We start from the raw sequence: 19335 nt of genomic DNA on the forward strand, positions 1-19335 counted from the left end.
GTATTATATTCATGTAAATTAAAAGACATGGATGAGATCTCCGAAATATGTCTATCCTTGCAAAAAAAAAAACGAGAACAATAAATAAATGTGTATCGACTAGAATGGAGCACCGAGGAATGAGACAAGAGGATCACCCCCACCGCTACGAACCAGATGGATCAGTAAAGATTAGGACAGTTCAGAATAACGAATGTACATTGTGGTCATTGGTTCAATACGAATGCGATGCGTCTCCAGCAAGGATTATTTGTCGACCTGTTTATCGAATCATGAAAAAGTAAAAGCAAGACGACTCTATCCTTTGCTTCCATTAAGTTGAAATATATATGATTTGCTCAGTTTCCTGATCCCACAAAAACTTTTCTTTTTTTTTTAGATGCAAAGGAAGGCCTACAGTGGAAGTAACACCGTTGTATGATCCTTTGGGCAACGTACTTTACTCTTGATTCTTTATCTTGTGAAGAAGTGAAGAAGAAGAAAAAGACAAAAAAGAAAAAAAAAAAGTTTTGTATATATATATTCTTTTGAATATGTCTTTCTTCGACCCATTTTATATTTGTACAAATAAAAGTATCTATTTCATCCCTCATGATACTTTTGGCTGATCAAGTATTCTTCCCAAGAGATCTTGCCACTAAGCAAATTGAAAAAAAAAAAAAAAAAAAAAAAGCAAAATTAGGATAAATAATAGTTGCCTTATAGATACATATAAAGTATAGAGAAAGAAAGAAAGAAAGAAAAGATCTTACTCGTTGTTGATATCATCTTCAGCAATGACATGGTCAATCATTTCAATCATCTTTTCCAATTCCAGTTGAGGATTCGAATCCTCTTTAGCAGGGTCACTGGCTTGACTGAATGCAGCACGAAGTTCGATTCCGTCCAAGTATCCATCCTTATTGGTATCATGAATCGAAAACAACATCATCAATTCTTCTCTTTCTGTCAAGTTCTTGCCTCTTTCTCCCATGTGTTCCTTTGCGAACCTATTTTTATTTCAAATATTTCAGGTCAATTCAAAGCTAACCAAGTCTAAAAAAATAAAATGTAATAACACAACACTCACTCACTCCTTTGCTTTGCCCATATCTCCATAATTGCTATGGTCAGCATCGTCCATTGGAGGCTTCAACACTTTTCCAGCCTGTGCATTGACCGAGACTGAGACAGAGAGAAGAGTCAACATAGCGACTGCAACGACAGTAGTCGAAATGCTCCATGACAATGAGTGCATTTCTTTATTTTTTACTTTTTTTTGAATGAAATGGAGTATATTGAAAAGATGCAACTAGAAAAAAGGATGCAAAGCAAAGCAAGTAAATCAAAGTAAAACAAGGCAAAGCAAAAAAGGGGTGAAAGTGGGGTTAGAGTGAAGTGATAAAAAATAAAAAGACCAATCATGGACTGCCCACGCACACGCTTAAACAAAAAAAAGGGCTGCATTGCAACATGTAGCACAAACGATTCAAAACTAAACAAGCAGAAAAGAGTCAAGAATGAACCATCATTAATAAAAACGCGTTCACGAGCTTTTGCCTGCATTGTCTGTACGTTATTTTAAAGGATAAATGTTGTATATGCATGTATATATAATACTTATCATAAAATAAAAACAACGCAGCGCGTATTATTGCTAGTCCATGGCCTTGAGTAAGATTCGTCCAGCTTTGGTAAGCGACTTTCTCATGCTACTACAGCAAAAGTCTACCATAGATAGACACAAGCGTCAAGTATGAGGAAAGCACTCTTTAAGGATATCTTGACAAAAGTATGGTAAGCATCAATGCAGCAGCTTCTCTCTTTTTTTATTTCTTTGCAGGAAATAACGATTTACAGGGAAATAAAAGATTTCGTCCAGCTGAACGTGCATACTCCACCACTTTGTACTTTCAACTTGGGTTTTTTGCAACATGAGCAATTTCAAGTTGAGCCTTAGAGATTCCCGAAATCATCTTACTCATTGGCGACTTCCTCGAGCAAGATGGCCTTCTAAACTCTATTCACGTTTCCAAAGCTTTTCATAAAGCACTTATCGGACTCGTATGGAAAGAAACCTATCGAACCTTTCCCGAGCAAAAATCATACTGGTCTTGCACTACAGAACCACAAGAAATATATTGAGGAACTACGCTTTGGAGTAGACGACATTCCAAAGGAGTATGTCTCATTACAAGGATGTGATCGCCCCCAATACATCATATACTCAGGTAGAACATGTAATAAACCGATCCGCTCTTTGAAGCTGATCAAGGCTCACAACCCCACCATCACTAAGTTAGGCTTTTACAGAATTCAAACTACATTTTGGCTTTGGCAGCCACTTCTAGAATGCACCAACCTCAATTCCCTAGAACTTTATGATACTCCATTGATGACGGAGCCGAGATATTCTTTCGAGTCTGCCAGAAAGTTGGGCAATTGGATTTGGAGCTTGTAACCATCCACCAGCTACCCACCAGCTTCCTAAGTAGTGAGGACAGCGAACATGTTCTCCTGAATATACACACATTCCCTACTGAGGGTATCGAGATAGACCCTCTAGATCCGCGCATTAGCTGGTATCTCCTTGGCATGTTGTTATGGAGATGTCCCGGATTGCGTGTACTTGAACTTTGTTCAAATATAAGCAACGAGGATGCTCTTTTCTGTCTAGTGTTCCTCCAGCACCCTTGGATCCTGATTAACCTGTCAGAACTATCTATTCCTGACATGTTCCTAAAAGACAGGGATATAGCGACGCTTCTCAGACGGATACCTGGATTATGACGGCTAGATATCCCATATAGTGAGTTTGGCCCGCTCTCTCTGCAAGCATTACTAGCAGACGAACAAGAGATATTGTATAATGGACAATGAATATGAAAGAAAAGGGTTCGGAGCCTCTGTGAGATGATTGAGATATTGGCGATCAATGTACTCAGCGACAGGACGGGTTGTCTTTCTCAATCTATTTTATCCACTTACCTGAAACAACTAACGGAACCTAAAATCACAGCGATGCAGATTTTCCGTGGGTCAGATTGGGTATGCACTGGACTGACTGATCTGACTCTCAACCTTGTGGTAGACATCGACCAAGTGACTGAGAAGGCCTGGTATTGCAGCACTTTAACAAATACGACGCTGAACTTAACGGTAGGGGCAGGTCTGAATGAACTAGCCAACTTGAAGAGCCTGCACACATTAGCCTTCAGACGAGATCTTTATCAACGAATAACACTCAAGGATGCAGTATGGATCTTGGACAATCGGCTGAGTATCAGATTCCTGAAGGGCCACATTTTCTTAGTGCTGGATAAGTTTGACCTGGTGAAGTATGATCAGGATGGTGTTGGAAAGAGCTCATATACATCGATAGCACAGATGTTATCCAGGATGAACGCTTTATGGGATCCCTCCGTCTATTCGATGAAGATGATGAAGAATATTTATGTAATAATAAAAGGTACAATTGTACATTATACAGGAATAAAAATGAGATAAATGAAGAAATTCGCTTAAAGAAAGAAAGAACAACGAAGTCACGGATGTCATATTCATTCCCTAGTTGTTTCTACTCATGCAGCTTTGTCTTTCATCAGCACTACCACCTCATTCCAGACTCCTTCTTTCCTTCTTCCCCTCCTTCAATTAACCTTCAACAGCTCAAACAGACGCAGTACTGCAGCCCAGCTCTGTCCTTTAAGCTCTGTGTCATCTTTTGCAGACATGAATATAGTCTGCGGAGCCTTTTCAAGAGGGTCGAGCAGAAGGCATATTCATGTCATAAAGAGATTCAATTCAAGTAGTTCAGATAGGGGAAAGGAGGGAGAGATGAATGTATAAAAAATAGCTGTATGGTATAGTTTGACACTATTGAACGAACCTAGCAATAGCAATAGCGTCATTTCGAGGAACCCACTGCAGATTAATGATAGTCAATCAATGAAAGGTGCAAATTAAACAAGTCAATCTATAAAAAGAAAGAAAGAAAGAAAGACGTTGAATTTTTTTTTTTCTTTGATGACTATGACCGCTTTTATCAATATTACTGCAGCTATATCACTATTGTTTATGAAGTGAATGTCCAAGAGCTCATGTCCGCCATATTATAGGATGTAGATTGAAAATATCTGCTTTTGAACTTTGAAATTACTTATTTCCAATATTCCAATATCCCATGACGATAATTACGTGTTTCTTGAGCGTATTTCATTAAGATATGCCTATGTGTGTACGGAAAGGTCATGATGCTATAAGTAAAGTCGTTCATTTTAGATCCAACTGGATTATCTCGGCCTGAGGCCTGTTGCTGGTAATGAAGTGCAGCTTTTAAAAGATGGTTTCACGCGTGCAGTAGCCCATTGATTATACATCAGAAATGGCGTAATTTTACTTTATTCTGTGCATACCATACTTTGTACAGATGTTACTCCATGGATCCTGAATGGATTCTTTTAAAGGTAGTTTCAAACTGAAGGTAATAAGTTCCCAAATTGGCTTTTACGAAGGCGTCTGCATTGTAGCACTCTAACAGGAGCCATTCGTGCTTCAAGCCTGTAAAGTTTTTAAAAGTGACCAACTTTGTCATGATATTTGGTGCTTCTTTTATATGCTGAACAGATCCTTTTCATTCTTTTTTTATGGCGGGTATTAGTGCCTTCTATCATATATTTGATGGGGATAATACCATCTTTTCGAGAAGGATACTTATAAGGGCTCTAGTAAGTTCAGTGATGATTTTTGGCACAGTATCCAGCATATTTACTACAAGTGTGTGGAAGCGCTTTAATTATCATCCTAAATGGAACTACATCTAACGAAATGCCAAAAAACCTCTGAAGCATACTGTTGACCAATTATCCACAAGCCATGTCGCATCCTCGGGTTCTATCTTCTGGGAAATATCTGATTTGAAGCTTAGCGTATGTAGACTTTTCAGTTGACTAATTCACCCAGGCCTGCTCTTAGCCTTAAGTTCAGCGTTCGTACTATAGGATCGCGATAATCCTTAGTCAGCCAAAGGTAGCGTAGCTGAGTCAATTTTCCTAGTTCTTTATACACAACACGCGTCATCGCCATGCCTTCTTCGGTCTCTTGGTCAACATCTGCCACTAGAGTAATATGCAGATCAGTCAGTCCAGTGCATACCCATCCCACTCCATCGACAATCTCTGTTACTGTGATTCTAGGTCCTGTCAGTTTCCTCAGTCGTGGACAATTCGATAAAATAGCCTGGACAATGCCATCCGGCCTGTCACTATCTTCATTGAGTATCAATATCTCAACAGTCTCACAGGCTCTTCGAAACTTTTCCTTTTGTACCATTTGTCCATTATTCAACACCTCATACTTGTCCGTCAGCAATCCTTGCAAAGAGAGCTGGCCGAACTCGCAACCTGGGACATTTAGCCATGTTAGACCAGTCGTCTGCCTGAGAAGTACTACCATACCACTGTCCGTTATTTTCGCGGACGGGGAAGACAGCTCTGCCAAATTATGCAGAGTCCAGGGATGTTGGAAGAAAGCTTCCTTATAGTAATCAACTTGGATATTTTTACCAAACTTAAGCGTATATAATCCTGGACATCGCACCAACATGCCGAGGGAATGTGATGGTGTGTAAGGGTGTGAAGGGTCGAATATCCGGACACGGTCAATGTGCAGTGTGTGTATATTTGGGAAAGTATGTTCGCTGACCTCGCTACTTAGGAAGTCGGTAGGTAGCCGGCATATGAAAACATCATTGAAATCCAAGTACCCAAGTTTCTTGCAAACTTGAAAGAATATGTCGACCCCATCATCTATAGACATACTAATAACCTCCAAGTGATTAAGGTTAATGCACCCAAGCAGCGTATCCCAGAGCAATTGTGAGCTTTGAACGTCTTCTAGGATAACCTTGGTAATGGTAGAGTTGTGGGCCTTGAATAGATTCAAAAAGTGAATCGGCTCGGATGATATTAAACTAGAAGCTTTGATGAACCAGAGGCGACTACATCCTTGCAAAGACCCATACTCTTCTAGGATATCATCCCCAGGATGTTTAAAGTGAAGTTCCTCAATGTGTTCCTTGTGCTTCTGTAGTGCTTCGCCAGTGAGGGGCAAAGATTCGGTGTCGTCTGACTATGATTTTCCTCCAAATGTGCTAGATAAGAGCTCCATGAAAAGTTTGGAGACGCAAAGACAGTTTGGAAGATCCTTTCGACTGAGGAAGTCACCAATGAGCGAGACAAGTTCTGACATGAGGAAAATAAATGTGTTTTGGCCAATTTGATTGGCTGATTTTGTCAGTTCACGTTCCTGAAGTCCATGCCATCCAGGCCATCCATTGGTGGTCAGCGTAACAGCAAGATTGGTAACAAATAAACAAATACAATAAAAATAAAAAGTTAGCAGGCTATCCTCCGTCAAGCATGCACCTGCTACGTCTTTTCTCATTTCTCAAGGCTTCAGTTGCCATACTCATTTAGGAGTCTTTTCAACCCGAATAAGCCAACTCGAATAAAATAGCCTTCCTTATGTATTGTTAGCTCATTCCATATCTCCTCTCTTCCCTGCTCTTCTATTCTTCTAACTCATTTCACAAAGATAGACAGCTTATATTTTATTGATACTGGATAGCCAAGAATTGTAATGTCATTAAACTCACTGAAAATAATAATAAGCTAGTCTTCTTCTTTTGTAACACTTTTAAAAAGACAAAAAAAAGTATCCAAACCTCGGCCGACAGTCACTGCATTTTCAGCAAGCATTGTTACTTGTGCATCTACTGTTCTACTGTCCTCATACTCTATATCTCTCCTCGGAAGCTCACTTTGCAGCATTCTTGAGTTGAATGTTAAACTGTGTAATAATATCTATGAAATTGCTTTCAAAAATCTCGTGATGAATATTTACAAGGAGTGTGAACATTGTATATAGGTTTCAACAAGAGGAAGGAATCAAGGGCCGCATTGTCGTATGGAATCTCTTATTCCTTCTACATCTGCTTCATATATCTACTCATAATGTCCCCTAAATAGTTTAAACTAGAGAGAGGAGCCAAGTTTCATCATATAAAATTTCCTTTGCGCTCACCAGTATCGCCTAAGTAGTTAAAGTAAGGGAGAGGAGCCAAGTGCCTCGTCGTCATATGAGATCTCCTCTCCATCCATCTCATATATCCACTCATTAGTATCACCTCAATCATCCAATTTGTCATCTTGATCCCTCTGATGGCATTGGAAATAATTATTCATTGCCTCTTTGACACCGGTCTAAAATGAGATATGTGTTAATAGCAGCCCAATAATTAAAAAACCAATCAGGCTGGGAAAAAGCATATACTCGAACTCGTGGAATATGGGCAAGGATCTTAAACTGCGCTTTTAGGTCGCCAGCCTTCGTTGGTAGCTTGAAAGGGCCATAGATTTTTATAAGAGAAACATATGTTGTGGAAGTAGCCCACTTCAACTCAATAGTTGCCAGCCCCCTATCTGTAATGAATAGAAGGCAAAGGGGCGTGACAAGTGGGGTAAGACCAGAAAACGAGATAGATACCTAATGAACGCTTACTCTAACTTACCTCCAGATCAAATAAAACTGAGGATTTGTCGTGCGATAGCTAGCAATGTTCGGTAAACCTTTCATTAAAACAGTTTAAGGACCGTTAACTTGAACAAGCTCACATTACAACTAATAGCTGCAGATGAAGTTTACCGTACTTAATAAACTCAATCGAAGTACATTAAAAGTTTCTCAAGGTGCAACGCAGACTATAGTGTCTTTTTTTTCTTTTCTGCAATATACTATGGTAGTGAATAGACTATGAGCACAGGAAGGCCTGCATCCGAATCTCAATATCCTGCATACTAGACTGGATTGGAAATGCAATTCTTTTCTTCTTTAGTCTATCTTCTAACGAATATCTCGTGAGACTCAAAGAATTTGTATATCAAATTGTATATATCATTTTCATCCTTATTCGGATTTGAGTTCAGGCGACCCTTCAAGTATTTGATCCTTGGCCAATTGCCCACAATCCATGTTGCATCTTCGAGTTGCATTCGCTGGTGATTGTCACCATAAAACCATAAGGAAACTAGATTCTTCAGATTGACTAGCTCATCCAGACCTGCTCTGAGCCTCAAGTCTATTGTCCGTATTCTCTCTTCATTATTTGAATTCTGCGACGTAAGGCTGAGGTATTGTAGCTGAGTCAATTTGCCAAGTTCCCTAAACGCAATACGCGCCTTCGCCATACCCTCTATAGTTCCTTGATCAACGTCTGCCTTAAGATAAATATTCAAGTCAGTCAGTTCAGTACAGACCCATCCTGTCCCGTTGACAATCTCTGTTATTGTAATCTTAGTTCCCGTCAATTGCTTCAGACGTGGACAATTCGATAAAACAGCTTGAACAATCCCATCCATCCCGACACTTTGTTCATCAAACATCAATACCTCCAGTGCTTCACAGAGTCTTCGGGGCCTTGTCTTTCGCAATATGTGTCCCTTGTCCAACATTTCTTGTTTATCAGCTAGCAACTCCTGTAGAGAGAGATGACCGAATTTACATTGTCGGACATCTAAATGTCTTAATTCAGTGATCTGGCTGAGAAGTGCCATCATATCCTTGTCTTTTATTCTCATATAAGGCAAAGACAGATATGACAAATTCGCCAATACCCAAGGATACTGTTGGAATGTGGTCCTGTAGAAGTCATTTATTATTAGTTGCTCAGGTCCCCCGTGCCCGCTTTTATCAACAAATGTTAATTCACATAGTCCTGGACATCTCCTCGCCAATATGCCGAGACAAGATGATGCTGTATATGGATGTGGAGGTTTAAGTATCTCGACGGCTGTAATGGACAGTGTGTGTATATTTAGGAAAGAAAATTCATTGGCCTCGTTGCTAATGAAGTTGCTTGGTAGCTGAAATATGGATACACATCTTAAAGTCAACCGGGCAAGCCCCTTGCAGACTTGAAGGAATGGGCCGACTTCATCCTTTATACGTGTGTAGGACACTTCCAAACGCTTGAGGTTAGTACATTCCAGTAGTGCCCCCCAGAACTCATGTGAACTTTGAATATCGTCAAAGCAAATCCTGGTGAGAGTAGAGTAGTGGGCTTTGATGAGGTTTGAAAGGTAGTTCAATTGGGACGATGTACCAAATTCCCGTTTGTAATCGATGAACTGGAGGCGATCACACCCTTTCAATAACCCATATTCTTTTGGAAACCTGCTTTCAAACCTTAACTCCTCAATGTATTTCTTGTTGTTTTCTAGTGCTTCTCCAGTAGGATATTTACAGACAATATTGATCTCTCTCCATCTGGACCTGATAAGAGCCCTGTGAAAGACCTTTGAGACGCGGATACAGTTTATAAGGTCTCTTCGATTGAGATGCTCGCCAATGAGGGAGATGATTTCTGGAATGTCCAAGGGACTCAATTTAATGTTTTCCATGTTGCAAAGATGGTGGCGTAATCACACGAGGTGCTTTCACCGACCTGGTGGCGTATAACGATACTCAAACGCTCGCTCAGATACGCGTCGCAGGAGTATGAACGTTATTGAAGATGAGAATGAAATTTATTGAAGGAATGGGGAGAGTCGTTATGATGAGATGGTGCATGCGCCAGATCTTTCTCGCTCGACTTTGAAGAAAAGAGGAGGCGACTTTTAAAAAAAAAAGTTCGCGTGGCGCAGAAAATTTTGCACATTGAAATCTTGTCCACATTCCATCTCTTGTGGATGCTTACATAGACCAAGACGTGTGGTGTGGTGGGAGCTTCAGCGGGCTATTAGTCTAACAAAACACTGGTGTACAGTCACCTAAAACAAAGATTGGACAAAAAAATAAAATATTGAAATAGTTACGTAGGGAAGCGTTTCCTTCAATCTCTTTCCTTTCTGTTTTTCACATACAAACAGCTTGAGTAAACCACCATGGCGAGACACTTAGACATTGAGAATAAAGGTATCATCGTTGGAATGCACCTCGCGGGCATGAAGGCTGCGGAAATCGCATTGCAACGCGGTGTACCCCGAACCTCTGTTATTAATATTATCAGGGTGTACCAAGAAAGAGGCACCACTGCTTGCACTCCGATCCCAGGACGGCCCAAAGTACTAAGTGAACGGGACCTCAGGAGCATCGTTCGCCATACTAAGCAGAATAGAAGGTGTACTCTTAATGATATCACTAACCAATTGCCGAACAAAGTTTGCGAGAGGACAGTTGCGAAGGCATTGCATTCACTGGGTATTTTCAGCCGGATTGCAGTAAAAAAACCATTCTTAAAAGAAGGACATATAAAAAGGAGGCTGCAGTTTGTCAAAAAATATATGAGTTGGTCCATGGAAGACTGGAATCGGGTAGTTTGGACTGACGAATAATCATTTGAAGTTGGTGAGCATTTTCGTCAAATAAGAGTTTGGCGTAAAGTAGAGGAAAAGTACGATCATGATTGCCTCGCACCCACTTTCAAAAGTGGTAGAACAACTCTGATGGTCTGGGGGGCGTTCACAGCAACCAGAAAGTCTCGGTTGGTTGTATTTGAAAGAGGTCGTAAAGATGGACGGTGTTTCGTGGAAGATGTATATCAAGGCGAGCTAGCCAGATTTATGGCTGAGGTAGAGGATGGCATACTTATGGAGGATAATGCTCCAGTTCATACTTGTAAGATTGCAAAAGAATGGCGCGAAAAAAACAGCATCCCGAGGATTCCAGACTGGCCTTCATGCTCCCCAGATTTGAACCCTATTGAACATGTATGGTCACTTCTTGCGGATGCACTCGATAGGCGCGCTAAAGGGCCAAGAGATCTTCCCACTCTCACACGGGCTCTTATCGAAGAGTGGAATAATTTACCGCAAGAGAGGCTGGCCAGCCTTGTCGCTACCATGCCCGAAAGGCTGGAAGAAGTGAATGGGGTCGATGGTAGGAACACTCACTATTGAACCTACATGGCACTTTTGCTACTCTAACAATGCCGTCTTCAAAACCCCAATAAATAACAGTATTGACCTCTTTAGTGAGCATGTAAAATTTCATGTGTATTGATGAAGTCTTTATGTATGTTGCATATGAGCTGTTTGTCCAGGTTGTTCAAAAAAAAATCATTTTGTCCAAACTTTATTTCAGGTGACTGTACAAAAGAAGGTCAGCCAATCAAATGAGACTTCTGGTGGAACGTCATGTCTACAAAGAATGCAAAGACATCACGTCCAACATTCCATGCATCCTCTCTTTGTAATTGCAACATGAGCAAAATGAGCTTGAATCCCTTGCATCTTCCCGAGATTATCCCCCTCGTTGGCGACTTCCTCTATGAAAAAGATCTTCTGAACTGTGTCCGTGTCTCCAAGACTTTTCACAACGCATTTATTGGACTCTTATACAGAAGAATCACTGTCGAACCTTCATCCAGATATCCTTCTGGTGAAGCATTGCAAAAACACAAGAAACATATTGAAGAGATTTTATTTCAAAACGTCTTCCCTGAGGAGTATACGATATTGCAAGGATGTGCTCGCCTCCAGTCCATCAATTACTGGTCGCAGTTTCGTATGTCGGCTGAATCAAGTCACCTACGAAGTCTTTCAAATCTCATAAGGGTACATGGTTCCACTATTACCAGGATATGTTTCCATAGAGTTCGAAGCTCACATGAGCTCTGGAAGGCACTGTTGGGATGTACCAATCTCAATAGATTAGGAACCTATAATACAAGTATAAGGTGCGCTAATAAAGAGTTCGATCTATTCCTTCAAGTCTGCAAGAAAGTTAGGCACTTGGAATTGGTGCATATACTCATGCTCCAGCTACCTGACTTCTTCAGAAACAGCGAAGGCAGCGAGTATGTTCTCCCAAATATACGCATACTGCATATTGAGGATGTCCAGATAGTTGGTCCTCCCTTTCCGTACACTATTTGGTATTACCTCGGGATGCTGGTTAGGAAATGTCCAGGATTGTGCGAACTGACTGTTGATGGGGAGTTCGAGCAAAATCACCAAGCGGACTTCTACAGAGCAGCACTCCTTCAGCATCCTTGGATCCTGAATAGTCTGTCAGATTTGTGTTTGCTTAATATGACTATAGAGGACGAGGATATGGCTGCACTTCTCAGGCGCATAACTGAACTAAATCGGCTAATCAGCCGATATTGTAAATTCGGCCAGCTTTCTTTGCAAGAATTACTAGCTGGTGAGCAAGAGGTACTAGATAGTGGACAGATGGTACGGAAGACAAGGGTTCGGAGGCTCTGTGAAACAGTCGAGGCATTAGCATTCCGTACAGACAATAGCGGTATTACTCAAGCAATTCTATCGAATTGCCCTCGACTGAGAACAATGGAAGGATCTAAAATCACAGTGACAGAGATTGTCAATGGAGCGGAATGGGTTAGCACTGAATTGACTAGCCTAGTGCTCGATCTTGAGGCAGATGTTGATCAAGAGACTGAAGAAGGCATGGCAAAAGCGCGAATTGCATTTAGACAACTAGGAAGGTTGACTCAACTAAATTCTCTCGCCATAGCAGCAGGGTGTCAGCCTAATGGAAGACGGACGCTGGACTTGAGGCTAAGGACAGGCCTAGACGAGCTAGCAAATCTGAAGAGTTTGAAAGTGCTAATGTTCGGATATGGTTATCTCCAGCGAATAGAGCTACAGGATGCGGTGTGGATCGTGGACAATTGGCCAAGTATGAGATACTTGTATGGTCGTTTGGAAGTACCGATGGGTGTAGATACTTCAGTTTATGACTTCCTTAAGTCGCACAATATATCCATTAGCTGAAAGCCTGAATGAGCAAAGAAATTATACATTATCGATTCACGACCTGGTATAGAGAACAATAATCTTGGACATGAGCCTTCTAATGGTCTTCCGTTTGCTTACTGATGATTGTGATAAGACCTTGATGGGGACGATGGTAAAAGTAGCCATAATAATCTTTACGAAGCATTGCACGTTGCCAAAGATAAATGAATGATTTTTTTTGGATAGATAGACAAGCAATCAGGTAGAGAAGTAAATGGGGATAAGACATGGATCCACACGCCACACTCATATAACATACATTCGCTTTCTAGTGCAAAGAATATCACCAGATACCTCTATATTAGTCTAAAGAACAGCACGAACTCATTCTGCAGCCCCATGCTTAGATCCATCACGTATTGATAATGTCTGTTAATGCCGCTGCCTACTGAAGATTATTTATTTGCCTATGGTTTTTTTTTTTTTGTGTTCTTAAAAAAAAGGTGTCCCCAATCAATCGGAGAAGATGAATTAAAAAGCAGATTTTTGTAGAAGTGAAAATAAGCAAAGTGTTGTCCAGTTGGGAAAAATTAAATTTTCGCCCTCCAAGTGCTTCTAGGAACTGTAAAAGATAAAGTGTCCCAAAGTAAAGCCTCTCTTTTCAGTCCCAAGCGTACTGCGCCTCTCAGGGTCTGTATCCCAATTGAACGCGTCTTCACAAGGGCAAATAACGTATTTTGAAGAGATTTTGATTCAAGATTTTGAAAATGTGGGTGTCTAGAAGCCAAGTTCACAATGAAAATTGTCTAGCTTGTAGTCAAAAACACTGCAGAACCACTAGAATATCTCCAACCCCTTCCGAAATTTCGGAAGAGCAGGAATAAGGAATGTATATTGTAGTCCAGCAAGCATTTATGGATATCCTTACAAGGAGATGCGAGGCTTCTTAATGGAAAGTCGAAATCTCACTAAAAAGAAAAAAGACGCGTCTTGGACTATGGATTTTAGGTTTTAGGAAACCAAGGCTCGATATAATGCTATGAGACATGTCTACCATATAGTATATAAAGAAGCATATTGGCTCACTTTGAAGGAGTGGCAGACATCGCGGCTTGACGCACAACCTCTTTCTGTTGTCTGTAGTGTATTAGAAGCACTGAAATCTGTGCAGCGATCAGCTTTTGTGCTCAGCTCTAGAACTAGAATACCTTACTGACACTGGAGTCTAGGGTATGTATACTCCTTCTTTTCCTTATAAAGATAGTAATTGTATTCTTTATCGCAGATGGGCCTGGTGGGGATACCATAGCATTTGCTTTGTCATTATACTCGCTCCTCGGAACTTTTATACTATTCCCACCCTCTTTCTCTCCCAGATGTTATTGCAGGAAGAGATGTCATGCTAGGTTTGCCTGGTGATTTTACAAAGAGAGATAAAAAAGACCACTAGCCCACCATTACAGAAGCAGAAAAAAAAATTCATTAATGAGAAAGGCGGAGGATAGAGACATAAAAGGTCAACAAGGAAAGGAAAGATAGCAGAAATTTAGGGGAAAGCAAGGAAGAGGGCTGAATAATATTTTGTCAAACAAACTTAAGACAGCGCATACCTTTGATCCTTGACCTCCAAAAAAGTTCTCCACACCAAGGGACTGCGCATTAAGCGAGAACTCCAATTGGAGAGTATCGAAGATCAACGCCCAATCCAAGAGGTGCAGAAACAAGACAAAAGGCGCTGGCATGAATAAAGTCTTAGGCAAAAAGTCATCAGCAGTATCTACTGTTCTTTTTGCGAGATGAATTGACCGCATCGAAGCCATGGCTTGTGGCTCGTAATAATATTAGGTGGATTACACATTCATGCGAATAAAGCTTAGTCAAACACCACCAGGCTGAAGCTTTGCCCAAATAAAAGGAAAGAATGCATGTACATGTGTATGCAAAAATGGCAATAGCTATTTCTTTTTGAGACCCTCTTCGCGTATAAAATGGAGGCACCTTGTGACAGTATATAGCCTTAAGCCTATAAAAAGGCTTGTTTTAATAATTATAATAAAATCATCTTTTATCTCTCTTAATTATTACACACCCCCATCCAAAGTTCAGCACTAACACACAACCGAGCCAGTCTCAAGACTCGAACCTTTTCGCGTACACTAACACGTCTTTGCCAAGCTCTCAAGTGGTTCTCTCTATTTACCTCATATCCTCTTTGCCAACGGCCGCAAGTCTCATTGCATTATGAAGTCGCTTACATCTATTATCGCAGTTTTCTCGGTCTGGGCAGCATGCATGGCAGTTGGTCAAGCTGGTTATGGCTGCTACAAAGGTCGATGCTGGGCCAATTGTGGTGTCAGCAGCTTGGAATGGTGCTACACTACTAAAGGCTCGACGTGGGACGGTCAGTACGTCCCTTGCTCATCGAACGGCGAATGCCAGCCCCATTGGTCGTGCGCTGGAGCCTGTACGGTTTAACTCTATGTCTAGAGTCCTCGTCAACAAGTCGTTAAAAGCCAATGTATTTTTAAGCTTTTTAAATTGAATAAGATACTTTCCATTTCTAGGCAGAAAAAAAAAAAGAATAAAGTCAAAATCGGTCACCAAATCGAAATTATGAATGGACTAGTAAGCAGGTAATGGGCACATGTAAATGGTAAATGAGAATAAGATATAGATCTGTACACCACACCCATGGGTTAAATATTTGCCATCTGGTGCAAAGGATATTGCCAGGCATCTATGTGTTTTTCTAAGCATGCTGTAGAATTATCGCTTATTTACATAGTTTTATTGCTACTAATATCTACTGTTCTTAACCACATAGTACATTTATATCTTTAATTAGTTATCTTTACGAGCTCTTTCTCTTGCAAAAGTAAAATATGCAACAAAGGGTTTCCCAACTATTGGCAGCCAATTACTGTCAAAACTATTCTTTTATGGTTGCTGCTATTCCACGCTGTGCGGGATGCGCTTTCTCTTAAACGATTATTATCACAGCTTTGCATGCAACGGCTCCTGAAATGCTAATACCACTAATGCACAATTGCCAGAATTATCTTATCAGTCATAATATCAAACTATATACCTTCACAACTATATATACAACCGTATTTGTATAGTTGTCAGTTATATTACTCTTCCATTTACGCTCTGAATGCTTAAATTGCGCCTGCACAGCATCGCTGAACGTTCGATGGAATGCTAAACGACCATCTAGATCGAAGGGACTATATCTATCTCTGTACAAGATGATAATGTTCTGTCTCTTTCACAGCAATTTTTTATTTATCCACTAGCATCATCTCTTTGCAACATGGACAGCCTTAGATTGAATCGTTTGGAGGTTTCAGCAATCGCCTTATTGACAACTTCCTCAATAAAAAAGATCTAAACTGTATCCACGTCTCTAAGCCTTTTCATAGCTCTTACCAGATTCGTATGGAGAAAAATCATTGTTGGAAACAGCAGAGCCTTGCAGGGAAACACTGCAAAGGCATAAGGGTTGTTACCGAGGCTCAAGTTCATCGCATACGAAGGCGAATGTTCATGGCCTAAACCAATCCACCTTATCAACCAGATCAAGGCTTGCAGTTCCATCATCACTAGCTTTCACTTGACCGACGATATTGAATCTTTGCCGGAGTTCTGGGAGGCTTTACTGGAATGCGCCAACCTCAAGCGTCTGGAGCTTATTCGCATATATATGGAAACTGCTGCTGACCTATTCCTTCAAGTCTGCAAGAAAGTTAGGTACTGGGAATTGGAGGCTGTAGCCATCCATCAGCTACCTAACAGATCCCTAAGCGGCGTAGGCAGCGACAATGTTCTCCCAAATATGTGCATACTACGCATTGATAACATCTGGTTAGCTCTGTCAAACCGTATCACCATCTACTATTCCCTCGGCATGTTTGTTAGGAGATGTCAAGAATTGCGTTCATTGCATATTGGCGGCTCGGACGAGGAAGAACAAGCAAACTTCTAGGATAGCATCCCTTCGGCATCCTTGTACACCTGATAGTAGTGATAGTAGCCTTTCAAGAATCATGGCATATTAACGCGGCCCACACTGCAAAAATGGATCTTTTGGGAAGGCAAGAAAAAGAAGAAGAAATAAAAAATGCACAATTCAATTTGCTGCTCACCTAAACCACACACAGTGAAATAAATGCAAACAAAAGAAATTCGATTTGGCGTAAATGTAAAGATACCTTAGATGCTCAGTTATTATTATTCTTCTTATGGCTACATTTTATCATCATCTTCATCAAAGGCTGCGTGACAGTCATCGGTATGTAGATTCATATTGAATGGCTAAGGTGCGTGTCCTTTATATCGGATTCGTGAGTCAATAATGTATTTTTTCTTTATTTTACCAAAACGGATATTTTGCGCGACTTTAAGAAATCATATGCTAAGCTGTTTTCATCCATTGGGCCTTTTACACGACCATTCAAGTATTTGATTTCTGGCCAATTGTTCACCATCCATGCCGCGTCCTCAAGCTGTATTTGTTGACGATCATCCTTTTTGAACGCTAGCATATACAGATTCTTCAGTTTGGCTAGTTCATCCAAACCTGCTCTTAGCTTCAAGTCCAGAGTCCGTACTCCTCTATTCATTGGGCTCCACCCAGTTAGGTTAAGATAATGTAGCCGAGTTAATCTCCCTAGTTGTCTGAATGCAATTCGCGCTTTTGCCATGCCTTCTTCAGTCTCTTGATCAATATCTGCCTCGAGATCGAGCACCAGGTCAGTCAATCCAGTGCTAACCCATTCCGCTCCATTGACAATCTCCGTCACTGTGATTTTAGATCCTCTTAGTATCTTCAGTCGTGGGCAATTCGATAAAACCGTTTGAACCAAACCACTCATCTCAACGACGCATGCTTGACCAAAGATCAGCGTTTCAATTGTCTCACAAAGTCTGTGAAGTCTTGTTTCCTGTATCATGCGTCCATTATCCCATATCTCTTGCTTGCGTGCTAGCAATTCTTGTAAAGAAAGCTGGCTGAACTCACAAAATGCTGCATTTAACTGTGTTAATCCTGTCATCCATCTGAGAAGTGTCGCCATATCCCTGTCTTTTATCCTCATGGAAGGGAGAGACAGATCTGATAACTTTGTCAATTTCCAAGGATGCTGAAGGAATGCTAACCTGTAGAAATTATCATGTTCTAGCTGCTGAAGCTGGTGACACTCGCTGGACTCGTCAAATTTTAGTACGCGCAATCCTGGACATCTCCTAACTAACGTGCCGAAGAAGTGTGATGATGTATACGGTTGTGGGCGACTGTTTATTCTGACATTCCGAAAACGTAAGGTGTGCATACTTGAGAAAATATATTCGCTGCCCTCATTCCTTAGGAAATCGATAGGTAGCCGGCTAATACATACACCATCCAAATCTAAGTACTGGAGTTTCTTGCAGACTTGAATCAATAAATCGATATCATGTATAACAGAAATGCTAGAAGCCTCCAAACGATTGAGATTGGTACATTCCAGTAACGTCTTCCAGAGATTCGGCGAAGCTCGAATATTGTTCAGGCGAACCCCGGTGATGGTGGAACTGTTGGCCTTGATCAGATTGAAAAGGTGAGCGGGCTCTAGGTCCGATAGCCCATTGCCTTCGTATGTGATGAACTGGAGACGATTACATTCGCGTAATGATCTATACTCCTCTGGAACACTGTATTTTTGAAACCTAATCTCCTCAATGTACTTCTTATTGGCCTGGAGTGCTTTGTCGCTAGGATTACTGGATGGAGGAGGTCTGATAATGACTATCTTCCAGATGGACCAGACAAAAGCGCTGTGAAAAGCTTTGGAGACACGGATACAGTTGAGAAGGTCTTTTCGATCGAGGAAGTCACCAATGAGCGAGACTATTTCAGGAATGTCCAAGGGATTCATTTTATTTTTGCTCATGTTGTAAAGAGATGATGTCAATGGAGTAGAGAACATGAGACATGTGTCATTGCCGCTTGACACTTTTTTATTTTTTTTTTTTTTTTGTACGTGCATGGGACTCACCCCCTGAAAGATTGAAACCATCTATCCTTTATTGATGTCATTGTGGTCGTCTTTCCTAACCAATTGTCATTATTAAATAAGTCTGCCTTTTGCATGAATTATCAACTCATTTTCAGACCTGGTGCCTTCCTTCAAATCATCCCTTGGCTACATTGCAGTTTAACTTTAAGCTCACAGTCATCCTATGCAGGCATAGATAGAGCCCATAAAGCCTTGTTCGATCTAGACATTTGTCAGGAATATAGACTAAGGTGTACACCAAAATTTTGTTTATGTGGACGATTTACTAAGGAAAACGTCCATATATTTTTAAGGTTCCAATGAATTGGGAAGTATTCTTAACTTTACAAAATATATAGGCACATGTGACATTGCATTTATGGGTTCGCATAAATGCACTTGGATCCGGCCTTTTGTCCAACCTTTTGTCCAACCTTTCGTCCGGGAATGTGCATTTATGGGAACCCTTAAATGCAATGTCACATGTGCCTATATATTTTGTAAAGTTAAGAATACTTCCCAATTCATTGGAACCTTAAAAATATATGGACGTTTTC

The 19335-nt window shown here is 40.8% G+C and overlaps 5 protein-coding genes across 5 annotated transcripts; 2 read left to right on the forward strand and 3 right to left on the reverse strand.

The window, feature by feature from the left end:
• Positions 1-410: 410 nt before the first annotated feature.
• On the reverse strand, positions 411-1389 carry BCR41DRAFT_417957 (hypothetical protein). Its single transcript, XM_022029561.1, has 3 exons — positions 1074-1389; positions 753-989; positions 411-637 (listed from the first exon to the last, which is right to left on the reverse strand). Exons 1-3 carry the CDS (start codon positions 1235-1237, stop codon positions 583-585), a joined length of 456 nt encoding a protein of 151 aa, XP_021886520.1. The 5' UTR covers positions 1238-1389; the 3' UTR covers positions 411-582.
• A 3531-nt stretch (positions 1390-4920) lies between these two features.
• On the reverse strand, positions 4921-9602 carry BCR41DRAFT_417958 (hypothetical protein; the record flags this gene model as incomplete). Its single annotated transcript, XM_022029562.1, has 4 exons — positions 7970-9602; positions 7550-7607; positions 7312-7456; positions 4921-6108 (listed from the first exon to the last, which is right to left on the reverse strand). Exons 1-4 carry the CDS (start codon positions 9435-9437, stop codon positions 4921-4923), a joined length of 2859 nt encoding a protein of 952 aa, XP_021886521.1. The 5' UTR covers positions 9438-9602.
• Positions 9603-11171: 1569 nt separating this feature from the next.
• BCR41DRAFT_382781 (hypothetical protein) lies at positions 11172-12790 on the forward strand (the record flags this gene model as incomplete). The annotated part of the gene is made up of 2 exons (XM_022027384.1): positions 11172-11541; positions 12079-12790. The coding sequence occupies 2 exons, from the start codon at positions 11172-11174 to the stop codon at positions 12774-12776; spliced, it is 1068 nt and encodes a 355-aa protein (XP_021886522.1). The 3' UTR covers positions 12777-12790.
• A 1989-nt stretch (positions 12791-14779) lies between these two features.
• On the forward strand, positions 14780-15337 carry BCR41DRAFT_344181 (hypothetical protein). The gene has a single exon (XM_022022446.1). The coding sequence runs from the start codon at positions 14982-14984 to the stop codon at positions 15213-15215; it is 234 nt and encodes a 77-aa protein (XP_021886523.1). The 5' UTR covers positions 14780-14981; the 3' UTR covers positions 15216-15337.
• A 1755-nt stretch (positions 15338-17092) lies between these two features.
• BCR41DRAFT_417961 (hypothetical protein) lies at positions 17093-18704 on the reverse strand. The gene has a single exon (XM_022029563.1). The coding sequence runs from the start codon at positions 18671-18673 to the stop codon at positions 17111-17113; it is 1563 nt and encodes a 520-aa protein (XP_021886524.1). The 5' UTR covers positions 18674-18704; the 3' UTR covers positions 17093-17110.
• Positions 18705-19335: the final 631 nt, after the last annotated feature.

The sequence above is a fragment of the Lobosporangium transversale genome (genome assembly GCF_002105155.1).
Source record: "Lobosporangium transversale strain NRRL 3116 chromosome Unknown BCR41scaffold_1, whole genome shotgun sequence".
NCBI lineage: Eukaryota > Fungi > Mortierellomycota > Mortierellomycetes > Mortierellales > Mortierellaceae > Lobosporangium > Lobosporangium transversale.

Bases quoted from the DNA above. Each gene is read 5' to 3' on its own strand.
- BCR41DRAFT_344181 (XM_022022446.1), top strand. From the start codon at position 14,982: ATGAAGTCGCTTACATCTATTATCGCAGTTTTCTCGGTCTGGGCAGCA.
- BCR41DRAFT_417957 (XM_022029561.1), bottom strand. From the start codon at position 1,237: ATGCACTCATTGTCATGGAGCATTTCGACTACTGTCGTTGCAGTCGCT. The intron at 990-1,073 runs GTGAGTGAGTGT...AAATAAAAATAG, and splicing joins GATATGGGCAAAGCAAAGGA to GTTCGCAAAGGAACACATGG. The intron at 638-752 runs GTAAGATCTTTT...CAATTTGCTTAG, and splicing joins GAAGATGATATCAACAACGA to TGGCAAGATCTCTTGGGAAG.
- BCR41DRAFT_417961 (XM_022029563.1), bottom strand. From the start codon at position 18,673: ATGAGCAAAAATAAAATGAATCCCTTGGACATTCCTGAAATAGTCTCG.